This window comes from Triturus cristatus, chromosome 2_1, assembly GCF_964204655.1.
Source record: "Triturus cristatus chromosome 2_1, aTriCri1.1, whole genome shotgun sequence".
NCBI lineage: Eukaryota > Metazoa > Chordata > Amphibia > Caudata > Salamandridae > Triturus > Triturus cristatus.
The window spans coordinates 270321158-270343842 of NC_140581.1; the positions used below are offsets into that span (position 1 = coordinate 270321158).

At 45.8% G+C, this 22685-nt stretch overlaps 1 protein-coding gene across 2 annotated transcripts in view; it reads right to left on the bottom strand.

The window, feature by feature from the left end:
• Window positions 1–22685, bottom strand: part of LMBRD2 (LMBR1 domain containing 2) — a 440257-nt gene that overhangs the window by 318370 nt on the left and 99202 nt on the right. For both annotated transcript variants that reach the window (XM_085631040.1, XM_085631037.1), the window contains exons 5-6: window positions 17935–18102; window positions 1291–1501 (exon numbers count right to left, since the gene is read on the bottom strand). In XM_085631040.1, the coding sequence (XP_085487166.1) occupies window positions 1291–1501; window positions 17935–18102 (379 nt within the window). The remainder of the gene's footprint in view (window positions 1–1290; window positions 1502–17934; window positions 18103–22685) is intronic.

Genomic DNA, 22685 nt, shown 5'->3' on the forward strand with positions numbered 1-22685 from the left:
CTTTCAGAGACTTTGGTTCACTTAAACCAGGGGCAGGAGGATTGCTGGGCTAATGACGGATCGTTTCTATGAGGCAGGGAACTTATTTCACTAAACTGCTTCCGCAGAGGCCATGGAAGTCTTTTTGTCAACAAAAAGACTTGACAGGCAAGCATGTTGTTGCCACCCACTCTACACTGCTTTTGTTTTTTACAAACAAACCCATTTGTGTCTGAAATAGTAAACAAACAATAACCCTGACACAGAGAGTGTTTTCTCCTTGTGCATGTGGAGCATTGTTAATTTTCTCAATCTGGGTCCCCAAAACCTTTTTTAGCAGACTCAGATAGGGAAATTGTGCATTGCCCCAAATAGGGCAGACGTAACACTGCAATAAAGAAGTCAGCCTTGTGGCAGATAGGACACCACAAATGGTTGGGTATCAACACAGATTCTACAGTGCACAGAGGGCTTTGGGTGAACTGGGAGTTTGGCTACTTACAGAGAGGCAGTCTCTTTATGAGTGGATCTAGGTAAAAACCTGAGAAATGGGAATAAGCAAGGTAATTTGTGTAAATGCATCGATCTCAGATCCTCCATTTCCAGTCACCGGCACCAGAAATATCTGGGGAGAAACACATCAGCAATACAACTTTTTGGTATAACCCCAATGCAACTGATACCTACAGTTAAAGGCTGCATCAGGATTATTAAGATCCTAATAATGAGAACTTTCAGGAGTCTTGACTCAATCTTCAGAGGCTAAGAATGATTTACCACCAAAAAGTACATGTTGTAAAAGTACAACATCCCAGTTTCACCAGAAAAAGAGCTGCCGGACCAAATTATTTTTATTTGGTGATGTCAAAAAGCGTTTTACCATACTCCCGGTCACCTAGAAGCAAGCATTTATCCAACCCCCCCCCCCCCGCAAGCGTATTTTATGCAAGTGTAAGCAGGCAAACTTGAAAATCAGGTTTAGGTGCAGCTTGCCAGGTATGAGTACATATTCGGCAGAGATTATAATGACATGCTATTATGTAGTTAATTATATGACACAAATAGAAGCCTTTATTACTTCACATATTTCATTACTTCTATTAGCTGCTAGGTAACGTGCAACACTGGTAACTTGAAAGTGAGATCAACGTCAAAATGCATTGGACTGCAAGGAAATTAACGTTAAGTAGGTGGTTAAGCTTAATACATCCTGCATCGAATAGCACAGTGTTCAATGCTGGTAAAAAGATTTTTCAGTGAGTTATGGATTTACAATTGGTAACAATATTACAAAACCGCAGCCACTCTCACCTCCATAACATCTTCTAAGGTCTCTTCTGCATCTGCTTTCTCAGTCATTAATTTGGCAGCCTTGAAATAAGTCTTCATCAGGAGGTACCCTCTTCTGGCTCCGTACCAATATGATCGAGGGATTTCCACCAAGCCATATCCCAACAGCAACACAAGCAAGAAAAGACCCCACGTATTGGCAGCAGCAATGGCAATAGTCCGAAGTTGGTTCCTAATGCACACAAATGTTTTCACTTTTTACAGTAAACCTAACAAAAACACCGCTATCTAATATTAGGCTGTGTCCAGAACAACTATGAAGATACATTGCAAACATTTTGTAAATCGAAGGTAAAAAGCAAGTAGAATTGCCCTGTACTTCTGAAGGCTAGTAAGACACAAATACACTCCCAAAATGATTATCATCAAGAAACATATTTCTTTTCAATAAACGAAAGATTGAGGAAGGGAGTGAAGTCACTCTTCACTACATCCTCAAAAAAGTTTTTAATGCAATACGGAAAATGAAAATAAATGACGCCCAGATGTTTCCTGGTACAATTCAAAGAACTTTACGGACTCTTACAAAAAAAACAAAATAAACTTAGCTTGTGCTGTCAACACCATAGCTAATGGTACAAAGGCTGGCAGAGTCCTTGTGTACCCACCCTCCTACCTCCATTCACAGAGACTGCTGCCCAGGGACAACAGGGAGGAAAACGCGCAGGAAGAAGACATCTGTCAGGAATAATGGCAGGGGCTGTGAGGGTAATGAATCTGGTGAATTATGAACAAGCCTCCCTTTGGCTCTGAGCTAGCCTGTAAGGGTGGGGACATAGGAGCCCAACAAAACTGACCCTAAATGAATCTGGCATTGCAGGATGCTGATTAAGACTGTTTGAACCCCTGCCCCATCTAGACATCAGCTTGAAGTAAGCCATTAGTCCTAAGAGAACCATAGAATACAGAACACCACATAAATAGCAGTGATATCCTATATTAGAATATGTTATTTTTAAACAAGACTGAGCAGCACCCAGCTAGGCAGGGGAACATGGATGCCCGCTATCATGCCGGCCGCGAGCTCCAGTGCCTTCGCTGTACCGAGGCTTACTTACCGTAAATGTCGGCCCGGTCTTCTCAGCTTCCGGTGATCTGCCCGATGCCGCACAGTCATTGTAACTGCAGCGACAATTTGCACTGTTTCCTCACCTGAGCACCCCCCCCCCTCACCCTCCTGGCAGCACTGTGGGGAGGTACAAACTCCAGAAACGGCCTCGCAGTGCCTCCACGCTGCCTCGGAACTCCGATTTAACCGACACGTGGGAGCTTGGATTTGCTTCCAGGGCACAGGGGGAAGAGTCAGCAACTGTCCCCCAGCAGTGAATTCACCGCCAGGCACCCAGAAGAGAGAAGTGGCAAAAGGGAGGTCAGCTACTTTACCTATGACCCCCAAAAAAGGTCTGAATCCTCACGCTACCAGGAAATTAAAGTCCTCTGTTTCTAAAAAGGTAACTGAGCAGGCACCTTATTCATCTAGTAAAGGGTAGGTGTTAGCAGTCACAGAGGGGCGCTTACCGGATTCCTCCACACTGGTCTCCTCCCAACAGTGTAGGAAAAAATAGGATACTCTGAGAAATGCAAAGTTTGTGGGGGGAGAATCACAGGAAAATAAAGTGACCCAGAATTCATGCACCATAACATCGGCCACGGGGCTCAGTTTGGGAGGAGCACGATCCCAAATACCCACACAAGTTTCCTCTCGGAAGACTGCCAAAAGGGGTACCAAGCCTATGGTACCATTTACCAGCAGCTCGGGAGAGAGAGTCAAAATCACCCCTTCACAGAGATCATACTTTAAGATTAAGAGTACCGAAGGGTCTCAGTCTAACCAGATTGGGACCTGCTTAATGGAGCCTCTCAAACCCGCCCCTGAATGAGCCTGTGTTACTCTCTGAAAACCGCTTCTCTCCCCTACTGAGCGATGAGCTGCTCGATAGCCCCTCCGTGGACATCCCCCCCCCCCCACAGGTAGGAGTAGGATTAAATCATGTTCTTACGAAGACTGAAATCTAGGGGGAAGGCAGGAAAGAGTCAGAGTATAGAGGGTCTATGCGTATCAAGAAATTCCTAGTATGGAGGTTACTCAGATTCTTCTATCCCTATCAGATGACATTAAAGAAAAGTTTGCTGTCTCAGAGCAGAATCAAAGCAAAAAACAAGCAGCATGTGAGGGATTGGAGGAGAAATTGGTCGACATCACGGAAAAACTTCTCATCATGGAAGCCTCTCTGGGGTCATTGCAAGAGGGGGTAAAAACTAATCAGAAGGAGATAGCAGCTTTGAAGTCAGGAGAAAAGGGGCTGAAAGACAAACTTGAAGTGTTGGAAAACAATTCAAGAAGGAACTATCTAACGCTCCTGGGCATTACAGAAGGCAGTGAGGGAGGAAATTTAAAGCGCTTTGTAGTGGATCTGCTGATAGAAATCTTCCCAGAGCCAGTATATTTTGACCTAGAAAATGACATCCAGAGGGTACAATGTGATCCTTTTAGGAAATCCCTGGACAAAGAAAAGCCTAGGAAAATTCTGATAAATTTACGCACTTACACAATCAAGGAGCTAATCCTCTCAGCTGCTCTTAAAGGCAAACAGTTTAAAAAACAGGATTGGTCCTTTAAGATTAGATCAGATATCTCCAAGGTTACTCAAACTCGCCAATGGGAATTAGAAAATATATCCAGGATTTGAAGGCTTTAGGGGCAACAGAACAGCTGAAATTTCCGATAACCCTTAGAATAATGTGGAACAACAGAATGCATAACATGAGAGAGGTATCCGAGGTAGAAAACTTAATTGTTAAGATTAAGTCTCATAAAGTTTCCTAATAGCTCTAAATTATTCTTTAGGGCGGAGGTACGGAGATCAAATAGGGTATGTGGGAATACCCAGACAGGATGCAGGGAGGGTTCCCTAGTGGGACACAGACCTTTTTTAAAAAAAATTGTTTGAGCACAGGGTGGGGAAAAAAAATCAAAAAATTATGGAGAGGGCTGAAGATTATCGCCTCAAAGGAAAGGGAAGGAATGGCTAGTAGTCTAAAAATAACTTCCTGGAATGTCAATGGCCTAAGGGTAAATCCTAGATGAAGAAAGATTCTGAAGTTCCTCAGACTCTAACAGTGACGTTATCCTATTAAAGGAGACACATTTGTGTGGCGAAGAATGGCAGGAAGTCTTAAAGAGGAATAGATAGATTTCTCATCTTGTGTGTTCAAATTAGTCCTGTAGTGTGAAGGGAGTTGCAGTCGTATACAAAAAACGTCTCAGGCTCGGCTGGAGGGTTCCATGACTGATACTAGGGGTAGATGGGCAATAAGCTATGTTAAGATCCGTAACGTAGTATACACTTTTGTGGCCTATTATGGCCCAAATATTGATGATCCCTCTCCTCGTATGGAAGTATACCAACAGCTTCTTGTTACAAAATACCATATCATTTTGGGAGGGGATTTTAATACATTGCTGAATCAAGTTTTGGATAAATCTACCCCCAGGCCAGCAGTTAACTCCACCAAAAAGGAGGGATTTTATTCACCATCTCATATTTATTTTTTAGCTCTGGTGGATATTTGGAGAGTGAAAGCAGTAGAGAGGGTATACTTTTCAGAATAAAAAGCTGTCCCACTCGTCCAGAATTGACTTTGACTGACCAGAAACTAAATAATAGCATTCTCACAGTAACTCATCAACCGTCACACTTATCTGACCATGCAGCGGTTAAATTGGAGATTCTGGTCAAGGCCCGCTAGTACAGAAAAGGTGGACTGTAGATAGAATCATATTAGGTGATTCAGAAGCAGTAAGATGTCTGAAAGAGGAAACTGTCTTCTTTTTTTTTAAAAAACGTGCACTCTGCTCCACCACACATTGTCTGGGACGCTTCTAAAGTGTATCTCCGTGGGAAATTAATTAGTATAGCTGCATATAAGAATAAGGTGGGGAAGAACAAAGTAAGGGAATATGAACAGGCCATTGAGAAATCCAGGGAAAACTAGCAGAGAGTGAATCTGTCCAAACTTCGACAAAAGAGGAGCTACAAAAGAAATTGACAGAAGCAAAGGAGGTATTATCGGATTATCTGGAGGGACTCATGAAACAGAGGTGAGAAGCTAGTAGGCTGGCGAATCACGAATATGGGGAAGGATGCGGGAAGATGCTAGCATGGAAAGCAAGACAAGATCTGATTAAAATGACATAAAGGAGGTAATAAATAACAAAACAGGAAGTAAGTGTACGGAAGCAAGGGCAATCGGGAAGCTTTTGTGAGTTTCTTTCAGGATTTATATACAGACGATGTGGAAGGGACACAACCGGAGATGAGAGATTAGCTAAAACGGGACAAACTCCCCTGCTTAAATATCATTCAGCAGACCGCTCTCAATCAAGAGATCTCTACGGCAGAAATAGATAGTATCATCAAGAATCTAAAAAGGGGAAAGGTCCAGGCCCCGTTAGCCTACCCAATGAGATATGCAAAACCCTGAAAGAGGAAATCACTGCCTTCCTGGTAGGGATGATTAACACTATATACACACAGCAAACACCCCTCCCCCTCACATGGAGTGAAGCAGAGATTACTTTAATATTCAAACCGGATAAGGACCCGAAAAAATGTGAATCTTACAGGCCAATTTCTCTGCTAAATGCAGACTACAAAATCTACTCTCAAGTCCTGGCTAAACGATTGGATAAGGTCCTAGGAGATGTAATAGGCACAAACCAGAAGGGCTTCATGAAGGGGAGACAGCTCTCTGAACTGACACAAGACCTGGTGTGTGCGATACATGTAGCCTCTGTGATGGGGTCCCCTTTATCCGTCATGGTTGATGCCGCCAAGGTCTTTGATAGAGTTAGTTGGCCCTATCTGTATTAAATGATAAATCAAAATGGCCTTGGTGGTAATTTCCTCCATGCTATCCAAGGTATATACGATGCCCCCACAGCAAAAATACTGATCAACGGCTCTCTAACCACTAGTCTTCGGATAAATAGGGGAACCCGTCAAGGCTGCCCACTTTCGCCACTGTTGTTTAATTTGTATTTGGAGCCTCTTGCAAGGAGAATAAGAGTAGGCCAAAGAATCCCCTAATTTCAGCACGGGGATTGGTATAGGAAATAGGCGCTATATGCAGATGACCTGATAGTCTATACAGCCAATTTGGAGACATATTTACCAGTAGTCATGGAACTAGCTGGCAACTTCAGGCGAATCTCGGGCTATCTAGTCAATGAAGATAAGACGGAGGCTATGTGGTGGAACAACCCGGGCCCCATCCACCTTAAATACCTGGATAAAACAGAGTTCAGATACCTAGGAGCACGAGTGACAAAAGACTTGGGCAAAATGGCGGATATCAACTTCACTCGACTTATGCAAGAGATTAAAAAAACCTTGCAAAGTTGGGCTTCCCTTCCGCTCTCCATTCTAGGAAGGGCTAACCTAGTTAAAATGACAACACTCTTCCTTTGTTCTTTAAGCCGGCTTGGTTTAAAAAAACTTCATGGGAAACTCAGTAGTTTTGTATGGAGGAGCAAGAGTGCAAGAATAAGCAGACCCGTCGTCGAACGGGGTTTTTTGTGCCCCTTTTCACTCCTGGAGCCTTTTTTCAACGCGAGTGGCAACCAGACGATGAGGAGGAGGAGGAGGACTGGGAGGCGTCAGGGGACCCTTTAACTGATCAGCTAGGTTCTGACCAGGACTGAAGAGAGGAACTGGGGGATGCCAGTGGTCTTTGCACTTCACCTGACCTCGGCATGTTGTCTGCTCCTACCGTGGCTACGGAGGAGGGAGCGTCGTACTCAGTGGTGTTGCGTAGGGCGGCTGAGGCTCTTTACCTCGAGCTTCCTACGGTGGCGGTCAGGACTAACCTCCTGACAGAGGTGCTTCAACCGGCTGCGAGCTCTTTGGAGCCCCTGCTGCCGTTTAATGAGGCCCTCACTGACATTCCTTTGGGCACGTGGTCCAGGCCCAACACGGGGGCTCCCCTGGACAGAATGATTGCCTGACGCCACTGCCCGGCTCAGGGCGACCTCACCTTCCTCTCCCAAACCCCACACCAGAGAGCTTGGTAGTCCAAGCCTCCACTTCCAAAAGCGCCTTTCCACTGGAAAGGGAATCCAAGAAGCTGGACCACCTTGGTAAGAAACGTTTCTTCCTTAGGATTGCGGTCCATAAACACCGCATGTCTCTTGGGCCCTTATTCCCACTCAGTGTGGGATAAGGTGGCGCAGGTGCTGCCTCAGTGTCTAGAGGAAGCCCGGGCTGTGGCCGCCGGTAGGAATGCAGCAAAGTTTACAATACGTTGTGGGTTGGACACCGCCGACTCTCTGGGCAGAACTATTTCCACGTGGGTAGCGCTTCGTCGCTACGCCTGGATGAGGTCCACTGGCTTTTCAGGAGATGTCCAGAACACCTTGATGGACATGCCCTTTGATGGCGGTCGCCTTTTTGGCGACAAAGCAAACATGCCCTAGAGCGTTTCAAGGACTCACGGGCTACGGCCAAGTCCTTGGGCATCTCCACCGGCCCTGCGCAGTCTGCTTTTCGCCCCTTTCGTGGCTACGGAAGGGGGGGCCCGCTACGTCCCGCCCAGAGCCACAGGCTGCAGCAAATTACCCAACCTTCGTGCAGCTGAGGACGTGGGAACAACCGCCGTGGTTCCGGGGGCCAACGGGTGGGCCAGTCCACAAACCCCCTGCCCACACAGCAGCCTCCAAACCCTCCTAGTCCGAACTTTCTGGCCCATCAAATGCCGGTGGGCAGCAGGATCCGCCATCACCTCCCCCACTGGCGCACCATCACGTCGGACAGGTGGGTTTTGCAAATAGTCCAAAGGGGCTACCCCCTCCCCTTCGAGAGTACCCCTCCAGCCTTGCCACCGAGATACCACCGCATCCCAAAGGTTCATCTGGCCCTTCTCCAGCAGGATGTTATGGCTCTCTTGGCCAAGGGAGCCATCGAGCACATTCCTGTCCCAGAAGTAGATCGTGGTTGTTACTCCCACTACTTTCTGATTCCCAAGAAGGACAAGGGCCTGCGTCCTATCTTGGACCTCAGGGACATCAATCGCTTCCTCCAGAAGGAGAAGTTCACGATCTTGACGCTTTGCTCAGGTCTGGTCTGCCCTCGACCTGGAAGACTGGGTGGTGGCGTTGGACTTGCAGGACGCTTATTTTCAGATCCCCATCCTGCCAGCCACCGGCGTTACCTACGGTTCACGGTAGGCCAAGAGCATTTTCAATTTACTGTGCTTCTCTTTGGCCTTACCAGCGCCCCTCGGGTGTTCACAAAAGTGAAGGCTGTGGTCGCAGCTCATCTGCGCAGATCAGGGGTTTCAGTCTTCCCCTATCTCGACGACTGGCTGTTGAAGGCGGGCTCACCCCAGGCAGTCGTCTCCTACCTCCAGACTATGGCCGACCTCCTGCATTCGTTGGGGTTCTCCATCAATGTGCCGAAGTTGCACCCGATTCCCTCTCAGAAGCTCTTCTTCATCTGAGCTGTGTTGGACACGATGCAGTTTCAGGTCTATCCTCCCAAACAGGGATATTCGGGCTATGATTCCAATCTTTCAGCCTCTATCCCAGGTTTCGGTCAGAATGACTCTGAGGCTGCTTGGCCTCATGGCCTCCTGCATCCTGCTGGTCGATCATGCCAGGTGGCATATGCGGCTCTGCAGTGGGACCTGAAGTTCCAGTGGGCGCAGCATCAGGGGAATCTGTCCGATTGCGTCCAGATCTCGGAGGGAACTGCACGACAATTGCACTGGTGGTTCACGAACCAAGATTGGGTCAATGGCAGATTCCTCTCCCTTACCCAACTAGACCTGTGGTGACGGACGAATCCCTTCTGGGATGGGGCGGCCACATGGGAGAGGCAGAGATCAGAGGCCTCTGGTCTCTGGCGGAGTCCGGGCTTCACACCAACATTCTGGAGCTCCGGGCGATTCGTCTTGCACTGAAATCATTCTTTCCCTCTGTCTGGGGAAGAGTAGTGCAGGTGTTCACGGACAACACCAACGCCATGTGGTATTGCAACAAACAGGGCGGGGTGGGGTCGTGGACCCTCAGTCAGGAGGCCTCTCGCCTCTGGACATGGCTGGAACATCAGGGCATATCCCTGGTGGTTCAACACCTGGCAGGTTCCCAGAACACCAGGGTGGACGAACTCAGCCGCAGGTGTATGATGGATCATAAATGGCGTCTTCACTTGGAGGTGGTGCAAGTTCTCTTGTGACAGTGGGGAGAGCCTTGATTAGATCTATTCGCCACCGAAGAGAGCGCGCAATGTCAGCAACTCTGCAAGTTGGAGTTTTCCAACGTATAAGCCCCTCAAGCATAACCCCCTGTTTCTGAGATCAGGTCCAGAACCTGACTTCCTAATTCTGTTTGTGTTAGCTGTGAGAAAACAAATTTACATTTTGCATCTATCTTCAGCCCTTCCAACTAGGAAAGCAAACCACTGGTGAAAGCTTAAACAAAGGTTTGCAGCACTTTAACCAAGCTCATGAAGTTGGCAAATGCTTTTGTGGTGTTCCGACGGCAAGTCGGAACTTAAAAAATGTACAAATTGCCACTAGGCCTACTGATTGAGTAACTTAATAAAGTTACTTCTCCCAAAGACTCCTATCAACTACTTTTTCATAAGGTAGGAGTAAAATATATATGTTTGAGGTATGTGTGCTGTGGATGCGCATGCTTTGCATGCTCCTGCCGTCTGGTGTTGGGTCCGGATGTTTGCAGGTTGTTTTTCTCCAAGGGGGTCTTTACTGGTCGCGGGGTGGGGTGGCTCCTCCTTTCAGTGATGGAGCGCATGGTCATCGACTCCATTGTTGTACTGTTTTTTTTCTGCCATCGGGTTCGGGAGTGTAATGCTGTGCTGCACTCCGGTTCGAAACCATTCTTCAGGTTCCCCTCGACGCACAATCCTCTCGTTTCGGCAATGACATTGACTTTTCGATCGGAAAGCTTGTGCTTGTCTCCCGAGCACAAAGAAGAAGACTGACACTTGCAGATCATTTCGATCAAAGAAAACTCTTTGTGATAGTCAGGCTCGACTTCGAGAGATGCAGTGTCAAAGCATCGAAGACACGCTGGACATCTTCGGTAAAGATTCTGGACAAGAAGACATCAAGGCAGAAGAGGAGGAAGCCTTCTCTGAACAAGACTCCGAATCGGAGCTCGAGATAGACCTCACCACCGAAGAACTGTCACAGGGACATGGTGACGGGAGTACCGAAAACCCCTTGCCCTCACAAACTGTTCGGAAAAAATACAAGGCTTCGGCACCACCTCTGCCTCCTGGCGAAGGTCGGCACTGAGACGATGTTTCTGACGCCTCGCCTCTGGGCCCGGCTCTGAAACAGCCAGTCAAGCCTTCCGGCTCGATACCAAGTCATCAGAAGTCCTCCTCGGAACCGAAGTCCTCCGGTTCCAAACACCAGTCTGGCTCGGAGCCGAAATCGACCGTGCTGAAAGCCAACTTATCTTCGGAGCTAAAACCTTCCGCGCCGCAAGGCCAGCTTACACTGGCCCCGAAAACTTCGGCACCGAAACAGAAAGATGCCTGATCGGATCTGAAATTAGCTTCTTTTGCCTCAGATCTGGTGTTAAAGGAATAATGTCTATCTAATAACCCTGAGACTGGCCATATCCACACCAAGCTGCCTCAGAAACGCAAGCTTCCTGATGAGGACGCTTCTAACAAGATCTCTTTAAAGAGGAAATCTGTTGCTACAAGTCCTTTTCATCCACCACTTCCACCGCTTCCTTCTCCACCTGCGAATCCTTGAATCCTTTGCAAATGAAACCACAGGATTCTCCACAATCTCATCATGACGATGCTGATGACGGGGGAATACATCTCCCTATAGATAGATGGACATAATATACAATTGATCCCCCAGCAGATAATGATCCAGACCTTTACCCAGCCAAGCCATCTCCTCCAGACTACAATGCATCTCACCAAGAACTCATTGCCAGGGTTGCACAGTATCATGGGGTGACATTACACAAAGAATTACTAGAGGAAGATTTTTTGTTCGCAACTTTAGGATCCTGGGCCTGTGCCATCGCTGCCGTGAGGAGCACCCGACGCTCAGCTGAACCTTTACTGTCCACAGTGAGTACCGGTTACACCTTCGGATTCCTGGCCCAACGACCTGCTGGACCTTGGTCCACGTCTCCTGCTGGAAAGGCTACAGTGATGTCTTGGCCCCCCTCCCCTCTGCCTTTCACAATGCTTGCATCTCAGGCGGAGGTGGAGTTTGCTGCAGTGCGTGCCTGTCCCCAAGATGGAGACTGGGGCCAGTCCGGACTATCACCACGGGGGGACTCCTGAGGTACCGGGGCACTCCCAAACTGAGCTGGTGGGACATTCCACGGGGTCAAGTATCTCTCCTGATCTAAACTCATTGGTCATCGTCCTGTTCTGGATCAGCCCTCACCTGACCCCGCTCATGCTCACCCTCCATGACACTTGACTCGGAGATCTTTCCATCGGCAGCTGAGACCTAGACATTTTGACTGACGCCCGGTGGAGCTTCCTCACGAGCTAAAGGGGAGATGGGCTATGGATTTCCCTCCTTGACCATCACCTACTCAGTCGGTCTTTGGACAAACTCTCCTGCGTCTCTCTACTGGACTTTTGTCCCTTCTCTTCACCATATCCCCCTAACCCCCGCCTCTTCTCCTCTTTCCAGCTATTGACCTGTGCCCTCACCCGTCCTTGCTCATAGTTCCCACCCTGTCTATCCACTGGACTTTCTTCTGGTAACTTTCCCTCGTCGATTTCGACCTAGCAATCTGACTGATGCCTGTTTAGCTATTGGGGTGATGGGCTGTGGATTCCCTCCTCGGATGTCACCTACCCAGTCGGTCTTTGGGCAGACTTCCTTTCGTCTCTCCTGACGTCTTTTCCTTCATTCTCCCCCTTCACACTCCTCCCTTCCCTCCTCTCCGTCTCATCTTTCTTTCCTCTCCCAATTTGTTGCTTAATTTTTGACGTAATGTGTATTTGTTTTCATTCTCTGTAACATTGTGTAGCCTAATGTAAAGTGCTCTGATACCTACGGGTCTAGCCAGCACTATATATAACTCATAAATAACGTTCCTCTGAACTTCTGTTGGACCTTTGATGACGTCCCATGGGCGTCAAAACGGTTTGTACTCACCTCGATACACGAGCAACCTTGGCCGATGACCGGTGGAGCGGTCATATGCAGCTAAAGAGGAGTCTGGCCCTGGTTTCACCATCTCGGCCGTCACCTACCCAGCCGGACATCTGACATTGTTTTCATCGTTTTTCCCGTTGTGTATTCCTTCCCTCCCCCTCCTCCTTCCCCTGTGACTCTTTGATTTAATTGATGTAACCATGTAACATGTAACTCGCTGTAACTCATGTAAAGCGCTCTGATACCTCCTGGTCTAGTAGCGCTATATAAAACTTTTCAAATAAAAATCAATAAAATAAATAAATAAAAATCAACACCTGGCAGGTTCCCTGAACGCCAGGGCGGACGAACTCTGCCGTAGGTGCATAATGGATCACGAATGGCATCTTCACTTGGAGGTGGTGCAAGTTCTCTTTCGACAGTGGGGAGAGCCTTGGTTAGATCTATTCGCCACCGAAGAGAACGCGCAATGTCAGCAATTCTACGCATTGAAATTTCCAAGGCGGCACTCGCTAGGCGACGCTTTTCGTAGCGAGTGGAGTTGTGGCCTGTTGTACGCCTTTCCACCTATACCACTTCTGCCCAGAGTGCTGAAGAAGATCAGGCGCGACCGGGCCAAAGTCATTATTGTGGCTCCCGATTGGGCACGAAGTGTCTGGTATCCCGAGCTGCTCAACATGGCCATCGATCCACCGATCGGACTGCCTTTTCAGGAGGATCTTCTGTCGCAGCAGCAGTGGACGGTCCTCCGACCGAACCGGTCTAGTCTCCACCTCCTTGCGTGGAGATTTAGCGGCGGCAGTTGACGTCTTGCGACCTGCCTCCCGAAGTCTGTGACATAATCTTGGCAGCCAGGTGTCCCTCCACTAAGACGGTATAGGCCTGCCGGTGGAACAAGTTTGTGGCATGGTGCACAGCAAAGGCTGTGGATCCCCTTTCTGCCCCTCTTTCTGAAGTTCTCTTGTTCCTTCTGTCTTTAGCCCAGCAGAGCTCTGGGCAATCTTTCGGCAATCTCTGCTTTCCTTGGGTTGTCAGATCAACCTCCTCTTTTCAAGTCCCCGGTAGTTAACCATTTCTTAAAAGGCTTAACGCATCTCTTTCCTCCAATCCCCTTCGTTATGCCTTAGTGAGACTTGAATCTTGTTCTTACCTGTTTAATGTGCACTCCCTTTGAGCCGCTTCATAACTGTCCTTTAAGACCCTTGACTCTTAAGACTGCTTTCCTGGTAGCCATTACTTCTGCTAGAAGGGTGAGTGAGCTTCGGGCTCTTTCTTCCAAACCTCCTTTCCGGTCTGTCCATCCGGTCAAGGTGGTTCTCAGGACCCGTCCATCCTTCATTCCTAAGGTGGTCACTGCCTTCCAAATTGGGCAGACCATTACTTTGACCACCTTTTTTCCGCTTCCGCATCCTTCGAAGGAATAAGAGAGGCTCCACCATCTGGACCCAAAGCGTGTGCTCTCCTTCAACCTGGATCGCACAAAACAGTTGCAGGTGGATGACCAACTCTTTGTCCGCTACGTGGACGCCAAGAAAGGTTGGGCCGTACACTAACGCACCATTTCTCGATGGGTCGTTTGTGTATTAAAGCATGCTATTCTCTGGCTAAAAAAGAGCCTCCAGTCAGGCTGCGCGCCCATTCCACCAGGGCGACGGCAGCCACTACTGCCTTGGGAACATCAGGCAGCCACGTGGGCATCACTGCACACATTTATTAAACACTACTGCCTGGACAGCCAAGTCCGGAGAGATGGCTTCTTTGGCTGTTCTGTTCTCCAGGACTTTCTGGTGTGATCTTGGTTTGCAGACCCACCACCGGGGTTGGTATTGCTGGGGTATCTATTCTAAGGTAAGGAATCTATAACTAACGTGTTTCTTTCAGATGAACAAGTTACTTATCTTCGGTAACGATATATCTGTAAGGAACATTAGTTAGTTATAGATTCCTTAACGCCCCACCCATTCTCCCTGTTCTGCAAACTGATTTCTAGGGTTAAGGACATCCTTTCAGGGCCCTAGCTTTGTGCACCACTGGTCAGTGTCGTGCATGGCTCTGGCGCGGAAAGACGTGTACAGAACTGACGTCAGCGCGCGAGGGCAGCTTCTAAGTAGCTGCCACGACGTCATCTCGGCGACCACAACGCCGAAGACAGACGCGGAGCCGACCAACGCCACCTTCCGATGCGCAGAAGTACTGCTGACAAAAAATGACATATGAAACCAGAGATTGCCCCTCAAAATTCGAGAAAATCTTGAGGGGGGATATATTTGGGCAGATCATATCAATACGGACTAAAAAAGTGTCCAGTGGTAGAATGGCTCCACTACAGATACAGGCTGACAAGTAAGGGGGGAATACAGACAAGACTTGTGCATCCAAGAATAAATCAACCTGGGGAATCTGGCTGCACCATGCCCCATGGAAGACTGAGGCGAAACATTGGTGAAGGGATTATATATGTACTGCCTGTTTACACCAATATCTATACACAACTATTGTCTTTTGTTTGAGGCAATAACGCCTCGGAGCACTAAGAGACAGTGATCTGGAAAAAGAAAAGAAAACGGAAGAAGGTATCACAGTGTATGACCCCACAGGATTTAAGCCTTTGCAATAAGCAAAAAGAGACACCAGAGGCCTGAAATCTAATGTTGACAAGCTCAAGAAGAAGCTCTGAACGTATATACAGAGTTGAAACAGGGGCCTAGGTAAAGAAAAAGAAATTAACCCAGGACAAATTTGTTTATGTAACAACTGTATTGTTTATGTAACATACAGCTTTGAAACCTATACCATGAAGAGTAGTTTATAAAGTACTTGTAGATGATATTTTACCATTGCTAAAATTTGCTAAAAAACACCAGCTGCCAACGAGCAACCCAAGGAAATGCTGAGGGGAGGTGCCCTGTGAGCCACATATCCTATCAACATAGAATTAAAACAATTGAGGAAACCAAATGTGTGAACTTGCTATTAAATGTTCAGATAATGCGGAAGGGTGCTACTATACAGGAGGTTTACCCCCCTGAAAATCAACCAGCAACATGATTAGGTCTGGTGGGTGGAAAGACTGATGCTACTTTCTGAAACACACCAGAGACCCTAGTGGCCTAGTCTGGATAGCCAGGGCATGTACAATAACAGTACGTAAGCAAATACATTTTCCTTCCAGGCGCATGCATTATGGAAAAGCATCTCTGATCTTTAACACCCAAATAAAGATCGCAGCATTATCTAGCTGAGAGGTGACCTATTCAGACTCACAAATCAGTCTGCAAAACCACGAAACCCAAGAAAAATATTTATTTCTTCTTTAATAATGTCCACGAATTCAATACAAACTAGCCAGAAACGCTTTGGGAATTTAATCTCTTGGAGCAAGATGCATTTTTTCATGATGGGTCACATATTAGAAAGCTGATGGAAGCTGCAATGCCTCTAGCCTTCAGACCTATTTTCACGTCCTTTCCTGGCAAGTTGCGGCCAGGGAACAGAAGTAAAAGGAGGTCTTCCAATTTCACAAATAATTTGTAGTACAGCGCTGTGCCAGACATATCACAGTTAGTACAGTTTGGCCTATTTTGGAATCATTTACTTTCACCCTTGGTGGCAGTCTGGAAGCCCTCTGCAACAATTGCTCACCCAGCTCCTCTGGATGTTTCACAATTTCACTCAGTTTGAGGGTGCACCTCCAATAACTGTGAATGGCTATTCAGTCTTAAAATTGTACATGACTTCCATCTGGGAATCCAGCTTTCTGATGCTACCAACCACACAGTCCTTGAAGAAAGCTGTATTCTGCAACACATTTTTGACTTTCCATCACTTGAACCATACTGTCTGACTCCATTAAGGTGCATTCCATTCCTGTAGCCCAACCACCAGATTCTCCATCTTCTCCTCAAATACTCCCATGAATATCCAGATGTTACTTATTTTTTAATTTACACCCTAATGGAGGGGCAGAAACTTAGCATATCAACAAATTCTCTCCTTTAGTAACTTCTGAGTCTTTAGAAGACTCATTGGCCATCTCCTTACCCTTTTTTTGGCTGCTAAGCCTTGAGGTATGAATAATTCCTCTTTGCTGTGCATCCACCTGTGAGCAAGCACCAATCTCCATACTTTAACATTCCAAAACACTCATGTCTAATATCTCCATATAGAAGGGGAGGGGTACACCGCTGAAAATGCAAAGTATATCTATGGAAATAAAAGGTCCTTAGCCAGGCCGAGGTACACTTTGAATCCAGATGTAGGTAAGAAAAGCCAATGATCGTGAGGTCATTGTCCCCTCACCCACACTTTCCACACATCTGCTGCTTCCTAGTTCAGCAAACATTTTCGTGTATGTCTGGTTCACGTGCAACTATACTAGATGGCAGCACCTATCTGCAATATTCCAACCACACAATCTCTCCTGGGTCTACTGATTTCAGACCAGTGGTTTAGCTAGGAATGAGAGCCACCGACCTCACTCCAACAGCGTCTCACCAGCACTTGCTCATTGGATGAAGGCCGAGAATTAAACTTTTCAGTGTCGTCTCCAAGAGCAGTCCCCAAGGGAAAAAGCAGATCTGAAATTGTGAACTAGCTTCTAAATTCAAAATTTCCTAATTGGAAATAAGCCACCATGGAACAACACTGGCAAACAGTTAAGTGGGGCCCTCAACGTGAGCATTAAGTGAGATCAAAGAGATTTCTTTTTACAGAGTTTTATATAGCGCGGACTTGACCCGAATCAGGTATCAGAGCGCTTTACATAGCACCAGTTGCGTTACATGAGGACACATTCATTTTTTGCTAGGCACAGGGAGATTAAGTGATTTGCCCAGAATCACAAGATGTTCAGCGTCGTTGCCGAGACTCAAACCCAGTTCCCCAGATTCGAAGACGACCGCCCTAGCCGTTAGGCGAACTCCTCTCCCGATTGCAGTCATCTTTAACTTAGCTGGTCATGAACCCCACTCAATCAAGCAGACTGTTTGAATAGAGAAAAACTGATGAATCACAATGTAGGGATTGTGAAAATGTCAAGACATCTGAGGGAACATCATGCAACGGTTTTATATGGTTTATTTATTGCCTTGGGTTAACATTAATTTAGTAGAAGAGGGAGTAGGAAGGAGGAGATACTCGGGAGTCGATAACTTCCAGCAAGTAATCGTAATTTGTACAAACTGCGAAGAAGACAAACAATTGCTTTTCATGTACAAATCGTGAATAGAACATATTTTTGAAAGGATAGGTTTAGAAAACATGCTACTGAAAGACTATTTTGAAAACAAACAAATTCTAAAAACAAATCTTTGAACTTACTGAAATGTAGACAGTGACATTTAAACAAAATAGACAAACACATATCCATAATTATACAACTAAATGTGGCTCTGCAAAGTGGAAATTGGCATATACTTAGCTACTACTACTTACCATTCCAGGTGCAAGTTAGGATTAACAGCAACATATATTAAAAGTGCTCCAAAAATTAACAGATATGTGCCATAATATATAGCATTTTCAATCAATGCTGTTTTAATCTTCCCTGTGATAGAGAATCCTCCTGATCGTGCATAGGACTGCATGAAAGGCAGCATAATCCTAGAAAAGAATAAAGTAAGACTTTCAACACAAATTTATTTAAAACAAACTAAAAACAAATTCAGGAGAATGTATTTGTTTATAAGATCAACCAATGTGTAATGTAGAATAACTAATGAAACAGATCGTTGTCAGAATAAGCAAAACATTTACAAAGAGGATTTGGCCGAGACTCGCTTAAAAGGGAACAGTTGCTTACCTGTAATCTTAGTTTTCTTTAAGTGGATTGTCTAATGACATCATCAGCAACGAATTGTCCCACCCCTGAGCACTTTACAAAATAAAAATGCATATTATTCTCTAAAACAGCCATTTTGTTCTTTTAAAAAGAAAAAAGTTGGCAGACTTCTGTAGGCTATACATGCCAATGAAGTCATTTATATATTTGTTTTGGAAAGTAGCCAATTTTGATTTAGAAAAGTCACTACAGAAAAGTGGCAAAAACACTTTCATTACAACCTTTTAAAAAAAAAAGTGAGGGATAAGGCGAACATTGTAGCTAGATAGGCTGCAGCCTAAAGAGGCTAGGAAACCGACACTGCTCCTTTAAGGAAGCAAACTCCACTAGTTTTAATCATGTCCTCTCAATGACAGCTGCTCCAGTTATTTTTGATCAGAGACAGAAGAAGGGTCCCTGGGTTTACCCAGTAAGGATGCATTTGCCTTATATAAGCGTACTATGTAACAGACAATCTATCTAAAATAATAGGACTGCTTTGAGGTGGACAAACAGTTTATGAATAGTAAGACCAGCAAAAGCCATTTGTCTTACCAAGATAAGCCTAAGTCCCCTCATTACATCAAACGTATTTAACGATCTTTCAAGCTGGAGTGGAAGGATTCTAAATTTCATGTCTAACTTATCTGTATGTAACACGTTGTATAGTTTGTGGGATCATAAGGCATTAATGTCACTAACAGTGCCACTAACAAAGTAGCCTTCCATTAAGCATGCTACAAAGTGGAATTAGAATGAAGTATGGGCAATTAGATTAAAAAGATTAGATTAAAAGGAACAGCAGTGAGTTCCAAAGGGGGAGACAGTGTTCTAACTGGTGAGAAAGCCTTTTGTAATGCCTTGCAGGAAGAATTTCATAAGAAGGACCCTGAACAAGAGATTTGTGAAGAACGTTTCCTATAATCAGTGATGCAGCAAGATGCGCATTTAATGAAGAGAAATTCAACCCTGATCTGGCCTCTTCTTCACACTTAGTTGAATCAATCTGTCTCCTCAATACAACAGATCTAGAACCTTTTTCGTATGAAAACATGGGAAGCACTGGTAGATGGGTGTTTGGCTTCCTTTATCATGATGATACAGTCCTGTGGGCGATCCAGATTTCCATACTATATTCGTTCAAATCCCATACCGCAAAACTTCAAGAACGGTAAGCTGGGAATAAGTTCTGGCCTCTGAACTTTTAGAACTGATCTAGTCGACATAAAACCTTCCTGGGTGGTCACTTTGAAAGATGTAGAAGGTCAGAGCACGACATTTGCCTGGCCAATCTAGCACTATAGAGAGCATCATTTCTCCGGAGTAAGCCAGTTTGATAATTATGGATGGGATCAGGTGTATCTGATGATATGCATTCAGAAACATACCTAACCATTTGATCAATGAGTATTCTCCTTCTCGGATGGTACATGCAGGCAAAGTCTGGGCCTTTCCTGTTTTCTGCATCCATGAGCTGACCTTGTTGTAAATATTATCGGCGTCGCAGACACCGTGTCGAACTTGTGATTTCCAGTAAAGATACTGCTAAGTGAACCCGCCATTGCATTTTGAATATCTGGAAAGTGAACTGCCATGATTTGAAAGTTTCTTGCTATAAACAATTCCTTTGCGCTTCCAGACATCAAGACATTTTCTTGACACTGATTTTTCTTCAGTGACTTTTCTCAATTAAAATTGGCTACTTTTTAAAATTAAAATAAACAAATAATGTTCAAAATAGCCTTCAACAGGCAATCAAATCCGTTTTGTTTTTAAAAAGAAATGTATATATTTGTATTTTGCAAAGGACCCCAGGATGTCACATGTGGGTGGAATAATTCAGTGCTTATTATTATCAATTGATATCCACTGTAGCAGAATGATAGTTTATTAGCCTTTAAACAAATCAAAAATCTGTAAGCAAATTTCTATCAACCACACATTTCTCACACTTACCCTAAATCTCTACTGTGCCTTAACACTAAATTTAAACCATACCCTAACTCTAAAGCCTAGTCTTTACTTCACGCCTAAACAATGCCGAACCCATTACTCTTCAATGTATTCATTATATCGAAATACCAGTATTTACCACAATTGACCAGAGAGGCCATCCTCTATCAGAACCTTCCACCTCACCCATTGTTTTAGTGTGTTTAATCTTAATAATATAATGTGGATATCCTGATAATTTATTGTAAAGAACAATTGTACTTTATGGTGCAAAGTCCTACATAAAACCATTGAATACATAAATCCTAGCTATTAGTATTGTGATGAGAATCTATGCTGCACTGTGAATTGGTGTGTACCCCTGCCTTAAATGCAGGCTTGCATACGAAACTGGTATACGGACTTCTATTGGGGCCATGGTGTCATGCTGTTCTATCATGGATGCAGAGGCCTAGGCCTGTCCCGGACCATACAACATCCAGGATCCATTTTGTAATTTGGTGGAGTACACCAAGTCTGCTGTCATAGTAGACAGTGGGCTACTACCCCTGTCCCGAATGTAGCACCTAAATAGGTAGTTCAGCGTGCCATGTTTTGTGACTCTTTAATATAATCAGACCAGACCTTTTAATCTGTGTCAATGAGAGTGTGGCTCACTGATGCTCCTTGTGTAAAGTACAGCCAGGATGTGAAACCCAGAACCTTGTGCTGACATCCCATATTTATGTCCCATGTGTTTACATTTATATTGTGAATGTAGTGCATGTGAGGTAGTAGGATTTTGTGGGTGAATCTGAGTAGTAAAGACAGTGGATTCAATTTGCTTCAGTGATTGCAGCATGGCACAAGATTGAGGATGAGCATAGCTACTCCCATGGTGGAAGTGTGTAGCCTTATTCCAATGAGTGGAGGGTGACGACCCAGACAAAGTGAAGTGAGGAGTGTTGCATTTCGCAAGGGGCTACTGATTAGTTCTTCCTGGGATCCGCCATCTGTCAATCGAAGGGGGAATGGTTAGACTGCAGTTTCTGTTGTTCAAGGAGAGCAAGTGTCTAATCCAGCTTCTCACTTTGTCTAACCTGCTTATTGCTTCAGAAAGGCTGATGACAACCTAGTACAGAAAACTCACACTTCGTTGTGCCCACATTGTGAGTGCTCCTGATTGGAGACAGTCCAAGTGCTAACTGTTGTGAGAAGCATCACTTTACACAAAGACTGTGTAGGAAGATGGCTCTTTATATGATGTATCAAAATGAGATATAATGTGCAAAGAGTCCAGGGGTTCTCTTATGAGTGGAAAGGGGCTTGCTCTAGCAACTCCAAGGTGCTCTTCTAGGGGGTAGTGTGGTCGAGCAGCCTTAAGCTCATCAGAGGGGAGTGTTAAACATCTGCAAATACACACAATAGTCAATAAATGATGCACACGACTCAATAAAGAGATCCACACCAATTTATGAAAATAAAACATATCTTTATATATGTTTAGGCACCAGAATCAACATGATCAGGTAAGTACGTTTTTAAAGCGAAATACTTTTGCATTTAAAAAGCATTTTTCAGAAGCTGTAATGTTGTCCTATGGGAGGAAAAACAAGAACCGCATTCAGGTACAGTACAGCAACTTATGAGATCAATCTCCTGGACTTGAGGTGAGTACGGGGCAAGGTTCAAGGCAGCACCAGCAGGTCACCTCGGGCGGCACCGGGGCAGCTGGGTGCAGAGGTGCTTTTCAGCTTTGGGTGCCCAGTGTTATCCTATGTGGGAAAAACATGTACTACATTCGGGCACTTAAGAGCAACTTACGGGTCGGGTGTCCAATGATATCCTATGGGGATCGGTTTGGTCGAAAAGAGGCTGCAGGCTTGGACTGGGAAACCAGCCGGCCTAAATCACAAGCGGGTGATGGGGGGTCAGGTCTCACGATGCTTGGGGTCGTGGAGACACCTTTGGTCCACTTCTCCACAGGCCAAGGGCAACACGTGCAAAAATGTCTTCAGGCATTGGATTTTCATCACAAGGAGCACTCGTGGTAGAGGGGGCCTGCAAACAGAGGCTGCAGGCGCTGTCGGGAAGTCCACAGTGGGCATGCCCAAGGTGGGCTTTCTCTCTGTAAGGCAGGGGGCCCTGCTGGCACCATTGGTCCACTTCAGCTCGGACTAGGTTGGCATGGGTGCAGTGCTCCTTTCCACTGTAGGGTTTTGGCAGTCTGGAGTCCTCTCAGTCCTCTTTGGGTGCCTAAAGGATGCAGGTAAGCAGCCCTGCGGCTTCACAGAAGTTCCTGAGTGAGTTTTGGCAGAAGTGCTGACAGTTCTCCCAGTCTTTTGGAGGCACAGCAGCTAGCAGGATGAGTGGACTTTGGGGCAATCATCGTGATCAGTAGACAGGACGGCAGGGTTGGCGCCAAATCAGTTAC